Source organism: Eucalyptus grandis, chromosome 11, assembly GCF_016545825.1.
Source record: "Eucalyptus grandis isolate ANBG69807.140 chromosome 11, ASM1654582v1, whole genome shotgun sequence".
Lineage (NCBI taxonomy): Eukaryota > Viridiplantae > Streptophyta > Magnoliopsida > Myrtales > Myrtaceae > Eucalyptus > Eucalyptus grandis.
In genome coordinates, this window is record NC_052622.1 from 31,639,049 (window position 1) to 31,658,984 (window position 19,936).

Sequence of the window (19,936 nt, forward strand, 5' to 3'; positions counted from 1 at the left end):
CAAATTAAACAAGTACAAAGCTCACCTTAGACTTGCATATTCAACTGTACCCCTTTCTCTCCTCATGATGGAAAATATGCTTGCCATACGGACTACTGTACACAAGGAAAGAGAATGACACAAATGAAGGAAAGAATCAAAACATTGATTGGAAGGCAAGGGTTACTGATAAGAGTGATCAGTTCTAGTTCCCACCATGCAACCTGGAATCAAACTGAACATGATCGATTATTAGATTGTGGAACCGAAAATATGCTCACCTAGTCCCAAAACGAGTCCAGTATAGTTCCTGAGTTGGTCCCGGAATTGGTGCTTCGTTTTTATTTTTATTTTATTTTATGTCTTCTTCTATTACTTGGTATTCACAGGTCTTGGCTTGACTTAGGATGTGCGTTAGTGAGAGACCATGTCCACTCCTTGCATTAGCAATCAATATTGGCTTGACCAAAATTTAGGAGGGGATACAATAATCTTCAAATGATATTTCTGGTTCCCGAGCCAAATGAAGTACGTGACGTCATATGGAGATTGGTATGCGTTTGACATGTCCAGGAGATGTGGGTGCGGCAGAGGAAAACTAGCATTACGAGCCCAATGCTTCATTAAGGTCATAAATTCCACTCAGAAATTCATATAAGTAAAAGCCTCCATCTTTGCCAACTTCTGTGGGCATGATTGGAAAAAAAAAAAAAAATACATTTGGACAAAAATATTTCGATATACATGTATATGGATGATAAAATAATACTAATTGTGGGGGAAGCCAATGAATCCCAATTTAGAACAAATCTTTGAGAGTGTGACTGATGTGCGTGCTCGGGATTGATGAATTACCAGAAGTGGGTTTGACTGAAGGAAAACTATGCAGAGATACATTTTCTTTTATTTTTTTTGAACAAACCTTTTTTCTTTCCCAAGAGATGCTATGGGAGTTGCCGACCCTCGCCGGTGAGGCTGTGCTTTATTATTTCCTTTTTATCATTTTTTTTTTACTTTGAATTTCACTTTATTATGGTTTGAGGGGAAAAAAAATTAAGGGAAAACGCCAGTCATTTTGGCATTATTTTTACAATTGAGTTAATTTTAATAGATACATAAGAGAGAATAATAATAAAAAAGTTACATCGGAATTTTTCATTAATCAAATTAGATAGAATTAATCGAGAAACTTAATTACAACAATTTATGAATTTTAGGACTTGATGGCACAATCTAATAATTTAAAACTCGACTGCACTTTTTCATTAAGTTTTAAGAATTTTCGTTTACTTTTTTTCTTTTATTTTAGTGGGTGTGGAGAGATTGAAGGACCATGCTGGTCCATGTGCGAAGCCTGGGCACGTTTTGCCTATCTAATAAATATTTAATAAATATAAAAGTTGCAAAAGTATTGCAATAAAATTCACTGAACCTCTAATTTTACGTATGCTTAATTCATCATTATCTTTATAACAAGAATTGCACAAAATCGACACATAATAAGATCCTTAAATATTATAGATAGGCTGTGAATACGCACTACAAAAAATACATACTTTTAATAGTAAAGGAATGAAGTTTGATATTCCAAGGCTGTTAGACAATAATACTTCTCTTAAAGGCAATCGGCGCTTTTTGTGCAGCAACAAATGTCCCTTCCCGACAACAGATCTTAGTGAAAACTCTTTCGGCATATTAGACGGTCTATGAAGTGGAAGAATTCTCATATGTCACTTATTTTCAATTGGTTATCTTATTGGGGTGCGTTGTGATTGACATCAATCACATATAGTATTGTTAGAGTGTGTAATATTGAGACTAGAAATTGTGAATGTCATATTGTGAGCTTGTTTAGAAAATTATAATTTGTGTGCCCTATTTATGGGAAATGGAGGACCTAACTTTTTTTTTTCAATATGGCCACTTTTTAGTCGAACCTAGTGTGACCTTTGGCCACTTTCTTAGGTAGAATTGTTGGTCAACAAATGATCGACGGTAATATTACAACCGTGATTATTTAAAATATACATTTGTTAAAATAGATATAACATATGGCAAATCAAATTAAAATTACACCGCACAGATTGGCCTGGATGGAATAATAATATATAAGAGAAATACAATTTCAGCTATAAACAGGTTCATGTTTTGAAAAATATATAAGTAAAACCTTATTTATACAAAAGAAAAGCTTTGTCTGCTCAAACAAATTTACTTAGATGGTATTAATTTTGGCTTTCCTAACCAGTTTCTATTTAACATTTTGCTCAAGTAATGCAAAATAAATTTGAAATGAGTATGATGTGTCAGCTAAATTTATTCCTTGTACTTCAAATAAAACAAACTGAAGGCGGGACTTCATTCACAAGAAAAATTAAACCATAGCATTAGTGATGAAATTTCGACATCGAAAATTGCATGAACATGTCGACGCCTATGCCTCCTACAAACCTCGACAAAGACAACAATGATACAATAGTAGACCAAGCTATAGAGAAGTATGATAAGTTCACTTCTGTTGTACAAATTCTTTCGGCTAGATATTTTGTTTAGTGTTTGTATGTACGGACGTTATTAGTCTAATTCTAAAGAATCTCATTTAATGGCGGTAAGGCAAATCATAAAATGTATTTCAACATTTCCTAAACTTGGTTCGTGGTATCCAAAGAATTCTAATATTCTATATTGGGTTATTTAATGTGGATTTTGCTGGACGTAAAATTGATGAGAAAAGCACTTTGGGCACATGGGTGATGCCCCACAACGTCACACACAACATGAGTTCATTCCTTCTGTATATATGTATGTATATAGATCTTTACTTCATATTTAAGAAGCATTTAATTAGTTAGTGAGTGTGTATGTTTATATATGCACCTTCTCAATAACATTAGTCATTGAGATATGAATATGAACACCCAAAATATAAATAATACATTAGATCAATCTTGGGGACTAGTTGGAGGTAACCTTAGCACTGCTATATACGTTCTATCATCTAATCAAAAGCTCATCTATACAATATTCAAAATTATCACCCTACACAAGGATCTATAGGTTCCGCATCATTACATCAACATAGTTTGCCGACATATGCATGCTCCAACTGTGGCTCACTATGAGATGGTAAAACGTATTTTGCAATATGTTGTGGTACTTTACACATTGGGCTTTGCATTTTGTTTAGTAGTTCTCTCCATTAATTTGGTTTTATCGACGCAAATTGGGCTAGGTGCAAACTTTCCGGACGTTCTACCACTTGTACTTTTCTTGGCTCAAATAGTATTCGACAATATGTTTGCGGTACTTTACACCTTGGGCTACGCATTTTCTCTCGTAGTTTTCTTCATTTATTTACCTTTGTTGATGTAAATTGGGCTAGGTGCAAACTCACGAGATGTTCTACCACTGCTTATTGTACTTTTCTTGGCTCAAATAGTATTTCATGGTGTGCCAAGAAACAAGTTACTGTGGCCCGCTCCACAACTAAAGCCAAATATCAGGCTCTTGCTTTGCAATTGCTAAACTTACATGGATTTCCTACATATTGCGTGGCATTGGGATTTACCAACATCAACTTTTTTAACTTTTCTTGGACAATATGTCAACATTACATCTCACAACTAATCTAGTTTTTCATGCTCGGACAAAGCACATTGAGATTGATTATTATTTTGTTCAGGAAAAGGTTGCTCTTGATTTTATTGTAACACACTATGCCTTGTTTTCCTCACAAATTGTTGATATTTTCACCAAATCATTGCCTGAGGATCGTCTCACTCTTAAACTTTGTAATGTTGGTGAAGACGCTTCTTTTTTAGCAGATATCGAATCGCAGAGTCTCATTCAGGGTTGTAATACAGTCGAGCGGTCTGGAATCATCTTTATTATTTGTAAAGCACTTACTTTGTATGCAAGAAACATGAATAGACTATTCTTTGGAGTCTGTTATTTTTTGCCTTTCGCCTGTGCTGATCTTGATATGAAAAGTCTACTATTGACGAAAGACTCCCTTGAGCTTGCTTGATTTTCAAACTAAGATTTGCTTGGCGACTGAGTGATGCTGCCCACCATTTGTAAGGAAATGCATGGCTGGTCGATGGGTACCTGCAGAAGTTCGGCAAAAAACAAGCTGAAAAAGTACAGATATCTTCTTGCAGGTTCAGCATATCGTGTTTTCAAATTTCCCTGTTCTGAGTTCTAAGTATCGTACTGTTTATGTTGGGGAATGGATTTTTAGGACTGTGAGAGGACTAGGAAAAAATAGTGTGCTGGCTTGTGGAGAACATCTAATTACTCTGCCAAAGTGTGTGTTTTATGTGGAGCTCAATGTACATTTAAATATTAGGTATATCTTCTTGCTCGATTTACAGCATTTCATTTGGCAATCAAGATGTCGTCGAAAATGGGAACAGCCTATTTTTGGCGAAATGATTTCGATTATTTTCTGTTTTCATAGAGAAGTAAGAAATCGTTTAGAAAGATTTTATAGTTTCCTCGTTTTACAAATTTCCAGCAAACTAAAAGCAATTTTTACGGTGAAGTGTTATTTCACAGTTTTCAAACTATACTTAGAGTTATGACAAGAAAAAGAATAATAGAGCCACAAATTTGTGAAATAAAATTTTTCCATTTATGGAATAGTGGTCTGAGCTACTGTTTAGTAAAAGAAATATCACAAAGAATACGTTAGAATTCCATAAATTGGAAACCCCGAATCATACTATTTCGCAGTGTGAAAAATTGAGAGGGAGAATATCATCCTTGGAAATTTCTTTGTGAAAATAGAAATTTAGAAATATTATCTGGAATCGAATGCATCTTGAATATCCTTTTGTACTTTGAAAGAATGATTCAAAGCTCAAGGTAATTTTCAGCGGAATGATTCAAAGCTTGAGGTAATTTTCACCGGATAACAATTCCACTAGAGGGATTTGATTGTGGATGACTCACCATGTGTCCAGCACCGAGAATCCAGTAGAAGAAGAGGTTTCTGTAGGATCTCACGAATCCTTTTGTCCCCGTAAAGCCTTTTCCGCAGTATAGAGGTACACGGTCCTCACTCAGGAAACTTCTCAGACCGTCCCACCTGCATGTGATAAGGCAAATTTGAGAGACCATTTTCGAAATCAAGAATCCGAGTCAATGTCTAGGGGTGTGTTTTACTGAAAGGAGCCATTACTTGAGCTTATTGAGCCATGCTTCTGTTCCTTTTGTTGCACATATGAGATCAAGCTGCAGCATTAGGAAGTCGTCCAAATGAGATTATGTGAAGGCAAAATCAATCAGAGACGAGACTGCATGAAGTGCATCGGGAAATTCATGGAGAAATCCTGACCTGTCCATTGTAAATGGTGACGTTTACGCCTTTGGCTAAAAGCTTGTCCACCTGAGATAATTTCATGATTAGTTCCTAATCTTGTGGTGGCAGACGATTAGAAACTAAAATTGAGTTATCTTCTCATTTACTCCAGAAGCTGGTTTTCACCGTCACGCTAAAATTAGCGTCTACCTCTTCGATTCTCGGTTTCATGAAGTCTCCAACGAAGGCTGAGAAAACCGAGTCACTTAGTGCTTGCCATCTACAACAAAATGAATTTTGATTGACCCATCACGAGAGAAAAAAATTCAATATTTTGCGAAAAATGAATGAAATAGATAATGAGTTTAAAAGATGATCGTTTATATCACTACAAAATAAATGAACGAAAAATTTTTTTATTATCTTTGGAAATGTTTAAATATAAATTGTTATTAATAATGATGATAATTATTTTATTGATTAATTATTTTAAGTTATACAAGTGATTATTTTGAGGAAAATATTTTTCAAATGAAGCTTAAATATCTCATTTGGATCGAGTAAGATATAAATGAAGCATTGGGCCCAGCTGCAAGGAGACTTAAGTCTGTCAAATATCTCTGGTCTCCTGGAACTTACGTCACTTTATCCGGGATGACCTTTAGCTTTTTTCTGATCGGCCCGTTCATCAAGTTTCCTAAGCCACCATTGGCTGCACCTGTACCAGCTGAGGTTCTCTCGATGTATCTATTTGACCTCGTTCTGCTCTCCGTCACCGCCGCAGGATTGCTCACATCGTCTAACATGAAGTTGTAAAAGTCCTGCAGGTCGTGCAACTCTCAGAAACTCACTCAACACTGAAAGCGTATACCATTTTCTAGCGGTATGACAGAGAACAAATGATAGAAATATATACCACGTTATTACTGTATCGTAGGATGACTCTCTCCAGGTCGGACCATGTTGCGGTGGCATTTTCCAATTTGCCTTCTGCAAGTTGCTGCTGGATCTTCAGGGCTAAACTGGATAGCACAATAGTTCACTTCATGTTATGCTCATCTGTCTAGTATTCTTTTAAAGGAAGGACTTAGGAGAAAAATGACTTAAACCTGTTTGACTGATTCAAGCCATTCTCATCGATTCGTGACATGACTTTAAGAACAGGTCCCCATGAGAACTTCAATTTAGTGCAGATACAACAGTGAGTCACAAAGCAGAAATGACTTCATTATGCAGAACAAACAAATCTCTTAATGGCTGGAGATCACATACCACATAGTCCTCAGGAGAAATCCAGCTATCCCCCAAAGCAACTCCTGCAAATGGACATTACGAAAAAGCATGAAAAAAATAGTGCGTCTCTGATTATTGAGTACCAAAAATCATGACGGTGCGTGACTACTTCAAACAAGTGACACAAAGTTGCTGGGAAAAAAAGAATTTCTACCCCCAAGTTGGGCCTTCAGTTTTCCAGCTTCAATAGCTTCTAGAGCTGTTAATCCAAGGGCAGAAGCAAATTTGCCTCCATATGATTCTGCAAAGATGTACAAAGGACTCTTTTGGAGGGTCTCATTCCCGTTGAAGAGCTCTATCAGCAAAGTTGTCAGATCAGCGGCTGCTTCATAGTCTGTTTTCGCTACTAAGCTCTCATCGTCCACATAACTGAAACCTGTTGCCACTGGACTGTCCTGTGTACAGAGAGGATTACAAGTTACACTACTAAGCAAAGGTGTCTGATAAATGCCTATATTTAAGAGGGATTCTTCAGAGTTGTTTGAAACTGAAGAGAAACTGCTATGTACCACAAATAAGAGATCTGCTTTTCGAAGCCATGTGAAATTCCGGGGCTGCAAATTCTCATCCAGTGGTCCGATTTCCGCAAAGTTTCCATATCCAACACCGGAGGCTCCCTAGGAATTGAACGAGGGAGGTGATAAAAAGATAGAAAAAATACTGATTTTCATATTATTGGGTGTAATTGCAATATTAAAAGTCTCACAGGGCCTCCTTGGTGCCACAGCAGTATTGGCCATGGCTTGGAAGGGTCTTCAACTCTATATGGACTTCTGTATAGCCACCAGAAGAGGTGAGCCCCTACAATATATATATATATAACATCAGTTTATTCCCTGAGTGTAGAATGTCACAATTGAAATTACATATGCATGGCGATCATTTATTTGAACACAGTGATATATTGTTTTTGCCACCAAGTGAACAATTTGGACACCATAACTACGTACCTGGTCGAACTTCGACATATCCCCACTGCTCGGACCCGTCACTCGTTCCTTCGGCTGAGGCAAAACGGGGATGTCCAAACAAGAACAAAAGGAGAAAAGAAAGGAAAAGCAAATGTTTCTCCATTCCCACCATATTTCTTTTTTGTTGCAGATTGAATAAGCTGGAGGAGGGTCTGTTATATTGTTGGGGGGGGGGGGGGTTATGTCGCGGTTCGTGATTTTGCCATAAGATAATTTGCCAGTGGTATGACTCTGTCTCGTTGGATAAGGTCAGCGTGAGAAAACAAAAGCAGACGAAGACTTCAAGAAACTATATTGCTTTGTCAATTAATTAGAGCCACAATGACACTGTCCACAGCGAGCTTTAATGCTCATTGGGTTGTGATTTGATTGGCGGGGACAACGGGAAACAAGTGCGAGCAGAGCAACATTGTTTAGAATATGGAATGGAAGTCTTCCAATCAAGCACGAACGAGAACGAAATAAACTAGCCAGGAGTTATTAGATCTGTTGACATCAAGAACTCCATCGAATCTCAAGCCGAACAAGAGGAAGAATTGGTTTGGGATATTCGTTTTTCGGTGAGAAAACAACAGTTGTCTTGTCTGTGAATTCTCTCTGTGATTGGATCGACTGGGACAAAGCGAAAGAAGTGCGAGCGAAGCACCGTTATTTGGAATACGGAATGGAAGTTCTCCAATCAGGCACCAACGAGAACAAAACAACTTAGCCGGCAGTTCTTCGAAGTGTTGACTTCAAGAACTCCATCGAAAGTCAAACCTAACACAGGGGAAGAATTCATTTAAGATACATGTTTTCCGGCGCGACTCCAGTAGGAAAAATTTAGATAATATGAAATTAAAATTGTTGGAAATCCGTTGGAAAAGCCGAAAAAATAAGATCAACTTTCATATTCCGCTCATTGGAATACGAAATTCAGTGAGATAGGCTCTAACAACTATCTTCCCGATATACAAAGCCTTTCTTACTCCACACAGAATAATGGAAAGTATAGGAACGGGTAAATTGTATGTATAATCCACTAAGAAAGAAATGAGAAGGAGAAGGGAAAATTGTGTATAACTCAATAAGGAAATGAATGAGAAGGAGAAAAAAAAAATTCTCTTTTAATTCGGTGTGTCTTAAAGGATTGTGGTTTGATGTTTTAATTAAGATAATGACACAAATGATCCCTATTAACATTGAACTCTTAATTTGTTTAATGTGGTTAATGAAATTTGGTTTAATATGCATTGTGATATCTAAACTTTTAATTTATTTAATATGGTCCATGAATTTTGTATACATGTTAATGTTTAATTAACTTTTGATCTCAATAAGCTATCTAATATAACTTTCACTTTGACAATGGCAAAGTTGTCAACGGAACGCTGGACGTGGCTAGGTGCAGCGCTTGCAAAGCGTGCAGCGTCGTGATTGAAATTAAAAATTAATCCCGTGTATTTTATATGTCAGTCAATAATGAATTTGTCGTATACCAAAATAAAATAAAATAAAATAATGAATTTGTCAACAGGCCACAACCAACACCCAATTGCCACAGAACACCAACCCCCGCGGCCCGGTTTTATCCGTCCTTCAATCACAGTATTGGTGAGGCCAGTCTCAAGCCACGACAACTTTGTGTACGTAAAATATCAGTTTTGAAAAGTCAAAGGTGAAGGGAAAAAAAAAGTCAACAAAAGAAAAGCAAAGAAAGGAAACGGAGGAATGATTCAGCCCTTTTGTGAGGCCGAAAGCACGCACGCACGCACGCACGCGCGAGCAGAAGGAAGAAAAAGAAAAAGAAAAAGAAGGGAACGAAGAAGAAAGAGTGGAAAAAAGAAAATAAAAAGAGGGGTTAGGCATGCGCTGGCCACGGATGCCTCATCAAGGTGAAGTAATTACGTGTCTCAATGTCCTATAAGTGTTGACACCCCTCGTTCATCTAATCGGGATAGTTTCAGGATGTGACATCTTGTGGTATCAAAGCTTAGGTTATGATATTTGGATGTAGATTTTATAGGAAGTTGTGAGATTGCGTGTTAGTTTATAACATGCGTTAGTCTTTTATTGCTAGGACGCATGTTTCATTTTAGGTTCAAATGTTCATGGGTCCGACTCAAAGAACGAGAGAGCCAAAGCGATTGAGAAGATTTTGAGTTTGGTGGTATTGCTACTGAATCCAAGGAGGAAACTTTGGATTCCTCCTCCCTTCGACGTCTATGTCGGTTCTTATGCGCTTTAGAGTTTCGGGTTTTTGAGGATCTGAATTTAATGAGCTATTTATCTTCTAACATTTGTGCTATTGAATGGAGAAAGACCTAAGAATCTAGGCTTCAGTTGCAGAACTTGAGAAAAGAAATTGATGAAGCAAAAATCAAAATGAGCCTCTAAGACTTCATGGTGTGAAGAGACAAAGAACTTGAATTAGAGAAGCAAAGAACAACGAAGGTGAGACGCATTTCTCCATTTGATTCAGATTCTAATACCGAGCTCCTTTGTTGCAGTCGGCTGTCGTGTTTCTGGCTCAACTTTGACAGAATTCTCATAATTTTGTGGAGTGCTCTCTTATGAGAGAAAATGTATCGTTTGTCTAAAGACATTGACATCGAAAATGAAGGGTGGCTTAGAGATATGGTGCATCAAGAATCTTAACTTATTTCGCATTTCAAGAGCTTCATATGGGAAATTCTATTATGGGAGGAAGTTCAAGGTCAAGAAACAGAGAAGCTCTCGTCCTTCTTCAATCCATGCACCCATCGAAGGAGTGTACAAGTCAGGAATAGGAATTTCGAATGGGGAAAAGTACTGCATCAGCTTGTTTGCATGCAAGGGAGAGCATGTTGTTCATGTTAAAGAGGTCACATTTGGTCGGTCATTCTTGATATGATGTGTTCATATTGGACACTGCTTCAACAATATTTTTTTCTGTGGATGTAACTCTAGCACACAAGAAAGAGCTAGAGCTCTACATTGAGGAAAATAAGCATCATGGAACTGTCAGGTGGCAACAATAGAGGATGGGAAGTTTGTGGGTGATACTAATGTCAGCGAGTTCTGGAGTTTCTTTGGTGGCTATGCTCCTATTTCTTGAGATTCACCATCTGCATTCCAGAAGTAGGAAATTGTTCAATTTGTAAAATTATTTAGTGCAAAACAACAACTTGGGGAAACTATTTGAAGTGACAAAAGAGATGTTGAACTAATAATTGCTTGACATAGATAAGTGCTATTTGTTGGACTGTCATATCGAAATTTTGTATGGATGGGCAGGCGTGCCACAACGGTGGAATGGAAGTCATCAATTTCAACTACAGACAATTTTCTCTGAAATGAGGGCAGATCAACTAGGACTCATGTGACCTTATTTACTGAAGGAGTAGAAACTGCCGAGTTACAAGTCTTATGTTCTGAATCTTCCAGCAGAAGCGGTGAAGTGTGTTGAAGTTCTCAGGAAATTTTACCAGCATCTCCCCCTCCCCCCCAACAAAAAAAAAAAAAAAAAAAAAAAAACAGAGGATTGAGTTTGACAGGGTGCCCTTGCCCTGAAGCACTTGGCTGGTCAAATATGTCAGATTTGTGGTGATACCATCGGACTTACAGCCAATGGTGACGTCTTTGTTACTCGCTATAAAAGGCACAAAGGGAGTCCTCAGTGGAAGAACATGGTGTCAATGTTGTAGAGAGCGAGTTCAATGAAACCCAAGGAAATGCCACGAGGCGCCAATGACAAGGAGACGATTGTGATCTCTCTCGTCTTCTTCTAGACATGAATCTCAACATGCAATGCCACTTCTCATTAATGGAGCTAGTACATGGTGAGATCCCTTGTGCTACACCTAACAATCAATCTGTTCGGATAACAACTGACCTTTGGTCTCTTCTGATAGACATTCATTTCATTCTGTTGATCCTAAGCAGCCAGTTCATCTGTGAACTGTGGACCCCGCATGGGACTTGAACTCTTGTGGCCTTGGAAAGATTGATTGGAAAGAAGGGTTGAACGTTGGAAACTCAAGCAGGAAAGGAACATTCCCCTCATATCCAGCAGATACCCAGAACGAAAAGGGGACATAGAAGGAATTGGTTTTGATAGAGAAGAACTTCAGACGGATGCTTGTCTACCTTTGAGACGTGTGATACTTATACCATCATCAAATAAAAAGAAGGGGGCTGAGGCAATGAATGCCTTGGTCCGTGTTTCAGCTGTCCTTAACAATGGAGCATATCTTTTGAATGACCCGGTATTGACAGAGGCAGACTTGGAACCAAATGGTATTGTTAAAAGCTGTTGTCGTCCCAAGGAAAAAGAACAGAAAAAAAAAAAGAAAAAAAAAAGCTTAGAGAAACGCTTTGGTTAATCGCCAGTCTTCATTGTAGCAGCATTCTTGGAACAGGAAGGGCTTCCACCATCTACTAATCCAGCAACTCTTTCGAAGGGAGCGATTCGTATTATCAGCTGCAACCATGAGGAAAACACAGAGTGGGGCAAAGAGATTGGATGGATACATGATTTTGTCACAGAAGATGTCTCAACAGGGTTCAAGATGCAAGTGCGAGGTTGGATCTCTAATTACTGGATGCCTCCTTGCCCAGAATTCAAGGGTTCTATGACTTAGACTGCCATCATTGAGGCATATGGAATTAGTCACATATATTGAGATGCATGAATGATGCGAATCTAGAGAATAGGCAATGCAAGCTTTGGTTGTTTGTTGACTCCATGCCAGAGCTCGGTGGACTTGATTTAGGCATGTGAAAAAGAATCTTATACTGCTCAGGTTGTTCTACCACACGATGGAGTCTTGCAATTGCATTAAGCCACAGTGGCCAACTTATGAGCTTTTCATGAAGCAACAGTACATCTCAAATTACTTTATTGCTCTGGCTTACTTTTCCATCCCTCTAGAACTCATCTACTTTGTTAAGAAGTCTGTTGTATTTCCCTATAGATGAGTTCTTATTCAGTCTAGTGCCTTTATAGTTCAGTGTGGAGCAAGCCACTTGATCAATTTATGGACATTTACTATGCTTTTAAGAACTATAGCAGTTGTTATGACCTATGTAGTACCGACACGGGACGCGACACGATATGTCAATACATCATTTTTCAAAAAATAGAAAATTTTGAGACTTTCCTACATGTTATATATCAAATATATTTTTATATATAAATGTCTAAATAAATAAATAATAAAAAGAGCATAGAATTAATTTATACTAAAAACATTAATTCAACATTATTTGACAAATCAACTGCATTCCATTGTAGTAATCCATACAACTTGAAGGAAAAAGAAAACAATCCATGTTCCACTATTAAATTTATGATATGTGCAGTGCAAGTCTTGTGATATTTTAAAATTGATTTATTTATCTTACATGGCATTTTTTATTATCTTTTTTTTTCTTTAAATAAGATTTAAAGAAACAAAACTGGAAAAAGCTAAAATAATTCTAAAAAAACTGGAAAAAAAAAAAAAAGAAATAAAAAAGAAATAAAGGCAAGGTCGTGACAGCGGTTGGGCATGTTGCTGCCCTGCCACTACCACAAACGAAGGGGGCTGGCAAGCGGAGTGGGGGCGACCTCGCTTGGGGTGAGGCTCGCCTAGATCTAGGTGACTCCTCAGCTAGGGTCGACAAGGCTTGCTTAGTTTTGGGCGACGCCAGCCCTCGCTTGTGGTCAGCGAGCCTCCTCAACCCTAGGCAAGGCCTCACCGATCCCAAACGAGGGCTGGCAACCATCACTAGGCCTAAAAGGTACAACATTGCTTAGATCTAGGTGAGCCTTGCTCGGGCCTTAGCCAAGGCATCAAAAGCTCGTCTGTACAATATTCAACCATCACACTTCACAAGGGTCTATAACTTTAGCATTATTATGTTAACATAGTTTGCCAACATATGCATGCTCTAATTGTGGCTCACTATCATATGGTAAAATGTATTCTGCAATATGTTCACGGCACTTTACACATTGGACTTCACATGTCTTGTAGTTCTCTTCATTTATTTGGCTTTGCCGATGCAAATTGGGCTGGGTGTAAACTTTCTAGACGTTCTACCACTACTTATTGTACTTTTCTCAGCTCAATTAGTGTTTCATGGTGTGCTAAGAAACAAGTTACTGTGGCCCCCTTCATAGTTGAGGCCAAATATTGGGCTCTTGCTTTCGTAGCTGCTAAACTTACTTGAATTCCCTACGTAACGTCACATTGGGATCTACCAACATCGACTTCATTATTTTTCTTGGACACGATGTCGGCATTACATTTCACAACTAATCCAATTTCTCATGCTCGGACAAAGCACATCAAGATCAATTATCATTTTGTTCGGGAAAAGGTTACCCTTAATTATATTGTAACACGTTATGTCCTGTCTTCCTCTCAAATTATTGATATTTTCGCCAAACCATTGACTTGAGATTGCACAAACTAAGGGACTATTTCAGCTTCTAATTTTCAGTTTCATGGGAATACATTGTTTGGAATTATGGCATAGTTTGTAGATGTCGGTGAAGACACTTTTCTGTTGCAGATGTCGATTCTCAGAGTCTCATGCAGGGTTGTAATACAGTTGAGTGGTCTAGAATCATCTTTATTATTTGTAAAGCACTTTCTTTGTATGCAAGAAACGTGAATAGACTATTCTCTGGCGTCCTGTTTTTGCCTTTCGCCTGTGCTGACCTTGATATGAAAAGTCTACTGTTGCTGTAAGGCTGCTTTGAGTTTGCTTGGTTTTCAAACTAAGATTTGCTTGGCGACTGAGTGATGCTGCCCACCATTTGTAAGGAAATGCATGGCTGGTCGATGGGTACCTGCACAAGTTCGGCAAAAACCATGCTGAAAAACTACAGATATCTTCTTGCAGTTTCAGCATGTTGTGTTTTCACATTTCCCTGTTCTGAGTTCTAAGTGTCGAACTGTTTATGTTGGGAAATGGAGTTTTTGGACTGTGAGAGGAATAGCAAAAAATAGTGTGCTGGCTTGTGAAGAACATCCAATGACTATGCCAAAGTATGTGTTTTATGTGGAGCTCAATGGACATTTCATTATTAGGTATAAATATATATCTTCTTGCCCGATTTACAGCATTTCATTTGACAATCAAGATGTTGTCGAAACGATTTCGATTGTTTTCTGTTTTCATAAAGAATTAATAAATTGTTTAGAAAGATTTTATAGTTTCCTCATTTTACAAATTTTCAGCAAGCTAAAAGCAATTTTTACAGTGAAGTGTTATTTTGCAGTTTTCAAACTGTATTTAGAGGCATGACAAGAAAAAGAATAATAGAGCAACAAATTTGTGAAATTAATTTTTTTTCTTTTATGGAATGGTGGTCTGAGCTATCGTTAGTAAAAGAAATACGACAAAGGGTACATTAGAATTCTGTAGATTGGAAACCCTGAAACATACTGGTTTGCAGAGATGTGAAAAATTGAGAGGGAGAATATCATCTTTAGAAATTTCTTAGTGAAAACAGAAATTTAGAAATATCATCTGTAATCGAATGCATCTTGAATAATCCTTTCGCACTTTGAAAGAATGATTCAAAGCCTGAGGTAATTTTCATCGGATAACAATTCCACTAGAGGGATTTGATTATGGATGACTCACCATGTGTCCAGCACCGAGAATCCAGTAAAAGAAGAGGTTCCTGTAGGATCTCACGAATCCTTTTGTCCCCGTAAAGCCTTTTCCACAGTATAGAGGAACACGGTCCTCACTCAGGAAACTGCTCAGACCGTCCCACCTGCATGTGATAAGGCAAATTTGAGAGACCATTTTTGAAATCAAGAATCCGAGCCAATGTCTAGGGGTGTGTTTTGCTGAAAAGGAGCCATTACTTGAGCTTATTGAGCCATGCTTCTGTTCCTTTTGTTGCACATATGAGATCCAGCTGCAGCATCGGGAAGCCGTCCAAATGAGGTCATGCGGACGCAAAATCAGTCAGAGGCGAGACTGCATGAAGTGCATCGGGAAGTTTATGGAGAAATCCTGACCTGTCCATTGTAAACGGTGACGTTCACGCCTTTGGCTAAAAGCTTGTCCACCTGAGAAACTTTCATGAGACTTCCTAATCTTGTGGTGGCAGACGATTAGAAACTAAAAATTGAGTTATCTTCTCGTTTATGTCTAGAAGGCGGTTTTCATTGTCACACTAAAATTAGTGTTTACCTCTTCGATTCTTGGTTTCATGAAGTCTCCATGGAAGGCTGGGAAAACCAAGCCACCTTGTCCTTGCCATCTACGACGAGAAGAATTTTAATTGACCCATCAGAATTGTTCAAAAAAAATAAAAATTGACCCATTAGAAGGAAAAATAATCAACGAACTTTTAGAATCTCATTGCTTTAAGAAAAATGAATAATATGAATATTATTTTTCTTAAATATAATCGCTTATATTACTTACAAAAATGAATGAACGAAAAATATTTTCATCATTTAATAAAATGTTTGGACAGAAATTGTGTCAATAGTGAATAAATTTTTTATTAATTAATTATTTTAAGCAATACAAGTGATCATTTTGAGGAAAATGTTTTCTAAATTGAGCCCAAATGTTGAATCTGGATCAACTATCATAGAAATAAAGCTTTGGGTCTGGCTGCAAGGAGAGTTAAGTCTGTCAAATATTTCTGGTCTTCCGGAACTTACGTCACATTATCCGGAATGACCTTTAGCTTTTTTCTGATCGGCCCGTTCATCAAGTTTCCTAAGCCACTATTGGCTGCACCTGCACCAGCGGAGGTTCTCTCGATGTATCTATTTGACCTCGTTCTGCTCTCCGTCACCGCCGCAGGATTGCTCACATCGTCTAACATGAAGTTGTAAAAGTCCTGCAGGTCGTGCAACTCTCAGAAACTCCCTCAACACTGAAAGCGTATACCATTTTCTAGCGGTATGACAGAGAACAAATGATAGAAATATATACCACGTTATTACTGTATCGTAGGATGACTCCCTCCAGGTCAGACCATGTTGCGGTGGCATTTTCCGATTTGCCTTCTGCAAGTTGCTGCTGGATCTTCAGGGCTAAACTGGATAGCACAATAGTTCACTTCATGTTATGCCCATCTGTCTAGTGTTCTTTCTAAGGACCTAGAAGGATAGATATGACTTAACCTATTTGACTGATTCAGGCCATTCTCGTCGATTCGTGACATGACTTTAAGAACAGGTCCCCACGAAAACTTCAATTTAATGCAGATACAATCGTGAGTCACCAAGCAGAAATGACCATCTTCATTAGGCAAAACGATCAAATTTCTTAATGGCTGGAAATCACATACCACAAAGTCCTCAGGAGAAATCCAGCTATCCCCCAAAGCAACTCCTGTATATGGACATAATGAAAAAGCATGAGAATTGTGTCTCTGATTGTTGAGTATAGAAAGTCATGACAGAGCACGACTACTTCAAACAAGTTCCACAAAGTAGTTGGGAAAAGAAAATTTCTACCCCCAAGTCGGGCCTTCAGTTTTCCAGCTTCAATAGCTTCTAGAGCTGTTATTCCCAGAGCAGAAGCAAATTTGCCTCCATATGATTCTGCAAAGACAAACAGAGGGCTCTTTTGGAGGGTCTCATTCCCATTGAAGAGCTCTATCAGCAAAGTGATCAAATCAGCTGCTGCTTCATAGTCTGTTTTCACTACTAAGCTCTCATCCTCTACATAACTGAAGCCTGTTGCCACTGGACTGTCCTGTGTACGCAGAGAATTACAAGTTACACGACTAAGTAACGGTGCCTGATAATGCCAATACTTAGAAGAGATTCTTCAAAATTGTTTGAAACTGAAGAGAAATTGCTATGCACCACAAATAAAAGATCTGCTTTTCGAAGCCATGTGAAATTCCGGGGCTGCAAATTCTCATCCAGTGGTCCAATTTCCCCAAAGTTTCCAAATCCAACACTGGAGCCTCCCTAGGAATTGAAGGAGAGAGGTGATAAGAAAACACTGATTTTCATTTTATTGGGTGTAACTTAAACGGTAAGATTCTCACAGGGCCTCCTTGGAGCCACAGCAGTACTGGCCATGGTTTGGAAGGGTCTTCAACTCTATACGGACTTCTGTATAGCCACCAGAAGAGGTGAGCCCCTACAACCCAATAAATAAATGAAACATCAATTTATTCCTTGAATGTAGAATGGCACAAATGAAATTACATATGCATAGTGATCATTTATTTGAACACAGCCATATATTGTTTTTATCACCAACTGAACAATTTGGACACTGAAACTACGTACCTGGTCGAACGTCGATGTATCCCCACTGCTCGAACCCGTCACTTGTTCCTTCAGCTGAGGTAAATCGGGGATGTCCAAACGAGAACAAAAGGAGAAAAGAAAGGAGAAGCAAATGTTTCTCCATTCCCATCATATTTCTTATATGATGCAGATTGAAAAAGCTGGAGGGTCTGTTATATGGGAGGGACGTCCTTGATTGTGCCATAAGAAATTTCGCCAGGGGTTGTCTCCGTCTCGCTGGATGAGGACAGCATGAGAAAGCAAAAACAGACGAAGACTTCGAGAAACTGTGCTGCTTGGTCAATTGGTTAGAGCTACAATGACACTGTCCAGAGCGAGCTTTTGTCCTTACTGGGTTGTGATTTGATTGGTGGGGACAACGGGAAACAAGTGCGAGCAAAGCAACATTGTTTAGAATCTGGAACGGAAGTCTTCCAATGAGGTACGAACGAGAACAAAACAAACTAGCCAGGAGTTATTGATCTGTTGACTTCAAGTCCACCCGAACAAGAGGAAGAATTGGTTTATGATATTCGTGTTTTTTGGCAAGACAGCATCGTCGGTTCTGTGAACTCTCTCTCCCACGGCGGGTTGTGATTGGATCGATTGGGACGAAGGGAAAGAAGTGCGAGCAAAGCAACTTCATTTAGAATCTGGAATGGAAGTTCTCCAATCAGGCACCGACGAAAACAAAACAACCCAGCCTGCTGTTCTTCGATGGGTCGACCTCAACAGCTCCATCAAATGTCAACCCGAACAAAGGGGAAGAATTCATTTAAGATGCATGTTTTCCGACAAGACTCTAGCCGGAAAAATTGAGATAATATGAAAATGAGAATCGTTAGAAATCTGTTGGAAAAGAAGAAAAAAATAAGATCAACTCTCAAATTTCGCCCATCAAAATATGAAATTCGATGAGATTTAGCAGCTATCTCCCAATATAGTGTTAGAATAATATAAAAATTATTGTTGAAGATTTGAGTACGTCCATTTCTAAGCTCTAGATTTGGTTGTTAGTATTCTCCAAAGGAAGTCTTCATTTATGGTGGGCATTAGAAGAAGATTGAAGACAAAAGGACATCAGCATAATTCATTGTGGGCTATATTTGGGTAGACCCTCTACCATTCAACAAGGAGTAAATGCTTTCATTAGCAAAAGAGAAGCTTTTGTTTGGCTTTTTGTCAGACAGCATGAAATTCAAACATTGTGAGAAGGAGTGAAGAATTCTTGGTCTTTGGCTCATTGGGCTATATTTGGGTAGACCCTCTACCATTCAACAAGGAGTAAATGCTTTCATTAGCAAAAGAGAAGCTTTTGTTTGGCTTTTTGTCAGACAGCATGAAATTCAAACATTGTGAGAAGGAGTGAAGAATTCTTGGTCTTTGGCTCATTTAATGTTTGTGTTTTCTTGTCGTTGACATTTTGTCCTTAGGATAATAAGGTAGCGCATGGTAACGCTCCTGTTTCTTCCAATTTTTGTTCTTTTGTACTGCAGAACAAAAAAAAACAAAAGAACAGAAACCTGTTTAGTAAAACATTTGTTTCTGGGAACAATTTCTCTAATTTTTATTCCTAGGAACAGTTTTGAGAAGCAAAAAAGTTGCTTCTTATTCCCGAAAACAATTTCTAAAAATAAGCTTATTTTCTTTTTTTATTTTTCTTTTATTTCTTTTTCTTGCCACGGCCACCGTCAACCGCTCGGAGCCACCGGCCACCACCAGCCACCACCGGCCACCACCAGCCACCGCCGTCACCAGCCGCCACCGGAATAGAAATAGAAAAAAATTATTTCTAAAAAAAAAAACTCTTCCCCGGAATAGAAGCGTTGTCATGCGCAGCCTAAGTGTGTGGGATGTTTGTCTTCATCTTAATCGTAATTTAGGTGTTTTGCTATTATACAGGATGTGAGGGTGTGTTATAAACAAGAAACCACCAGAAAAGAATTCTAAAAACATTTTCTCCTTCTAACTTGTGCACTTGTTCCAAATTTCCAAAATTGTAATTTTTTTTTTGTTCCAACATTTGGTATTAGAGCTAAAAATGTCATCCGCAAGTTCTTGATCAATTCAATTGCAACTTCCAAAGTTGAACGGAAAGAATTTTAACAATTGATCCATCTAAATGAAAGTTCTCTTCAAATCGCAAGATTTGTAGA

The 19,936-nt window shown here is 38.3% G+C and overlaps 2 protein-coding genes across 3 annotated transcripts; both read right to left on the minus strand.

Annotated features, from left to right (window-relative positions):
* Nucleotides 1-3,785: 3,785 nt before the first annotated feature.
* LOC104425936 (serine carboxypeptidase-like 51) lies at nt 3,786-7,648 on the minus strand. Its single transcript, XM_010038814.3, has 13 exons — nt 7,525-7,648; nt 7,281-7,375; nt 7,084-7,191; nt 6,729-6,969; nt 6,554-6,597; nt 6,391-6,458; nt 6,198-6,303; nt 5,921-6,102; nt 5,492-5,561; nt 5,318-5,368; nt 5,162-5,214; nt 4,933-5,068; nt 3,786-4,086 (listed from the first exon to the last, which is right to left on the minus strand). Exons 1-13 carry the CDS (start codon nt 7,646-7,648, stop codon nt 4,015-4,017), a joined length of 1,350 nt encoding a protein of 449 aa, XP_010037116.3. The 3' UTR covers nt 3,786-4,014.
* A 6,460-nt stretch (nt 7,649-14,108) lies between these two features.
* On the minus strand, nt 14,109-17,905 carry LOC104427701 (serine carboxypeptidase-like 51). 2 transcript variants are annotated; one of them, XM_039304469.1, is made up of 14 exons: nt 17,781-17,905; nt 17,534-17,628; nt 17,346-17,453; nt 16,992-17,232; nt 16,823-16,866; nt 16,656-16,723; nt 16,465-16,570; nt 16,188-16,369; nt 15,706-15,775; nt 15,531-15,581; nt 15,375-15,427; nt 15,220-15,280; nt 15,145-15,173; nt 14,109-14,344 (listed from the first exon to the last, which is right to left on the minus strand). In XM_039304469.1, exons 1-14 carry the CDS (start codon nt 17,902-17,904, stop codon nt 14,128-14,130), a joined length of 1,449 nt encoding a protein of 482 aa, XP_039160403.1. In that variant the 5' UTR covers nt 17,905; the 3' UTR covers nt 14,109-14,127. The 2 variants fall into 2 exon arrangements, with proteins under 2 accessions (XP_039160403.1, XP_039160404.1); XM_039304470.1 differs by lacking the exon at nt 14,109-14,344 and having other exon boundaries at nt 15,145-15,280; nt 15,531-15,609.
* Between the last annotated feature and the right edge of the window lie 2,031 nt (nt 17,906-19,936).

What these genes read in the sequence shown, in the direction of transcription:
- LOC104425936 (XM_010038814.3), bottom strand. Translation starts at nt 7,648, where the DNA reads ATGGAGAAACATTTGCTTTTCCTTTCTTTTCTCCTTTTGTTCTTGTTT. An exon ending in TGTGGCACCAAGGAGGCCCT is followed by an intron (nt 7,192 to 7,280) that starts GTGAGACTTTTA and finishes TTCAATTCCTAG; the next exon opens with GGAGCCTCCGGTGTTGGATA. An exon ending in TTCTCGGTGCTGGACACATG is followed by an intron (nt 4,087 to 4,932) that starts GTGAGTCATCCA and finishes GAACTTCTGCAG; the next exon opens with GTACCCATCGACCAGCCATG.
- LOC104427701 (XM_039304469.1), bottom strand. Translation starts at nt 17,904, where the DNA reads ATGGAGAAACATTTGCTTCTCCTTTCTTTTCTCCTTTTGTTCTCGTTT. An exon ending in ATACATCGACGTTCGACCAG is followed by an intron (nt 17,629 to 17,780) that starts GTACGTAGTTTC and finishes ATTGGGTTGTAG; the next exon opens with GGGCTCACCTCTTCTGGTGG. An exon ending in TACGATACAGTAATAACGTG is followed by an intron (nt 16,370 to 16,464) that starts GTATATATTTCT and finishes CACGACCTGCAG; the next exon opens with GACTTTTACAACTTCATGTT.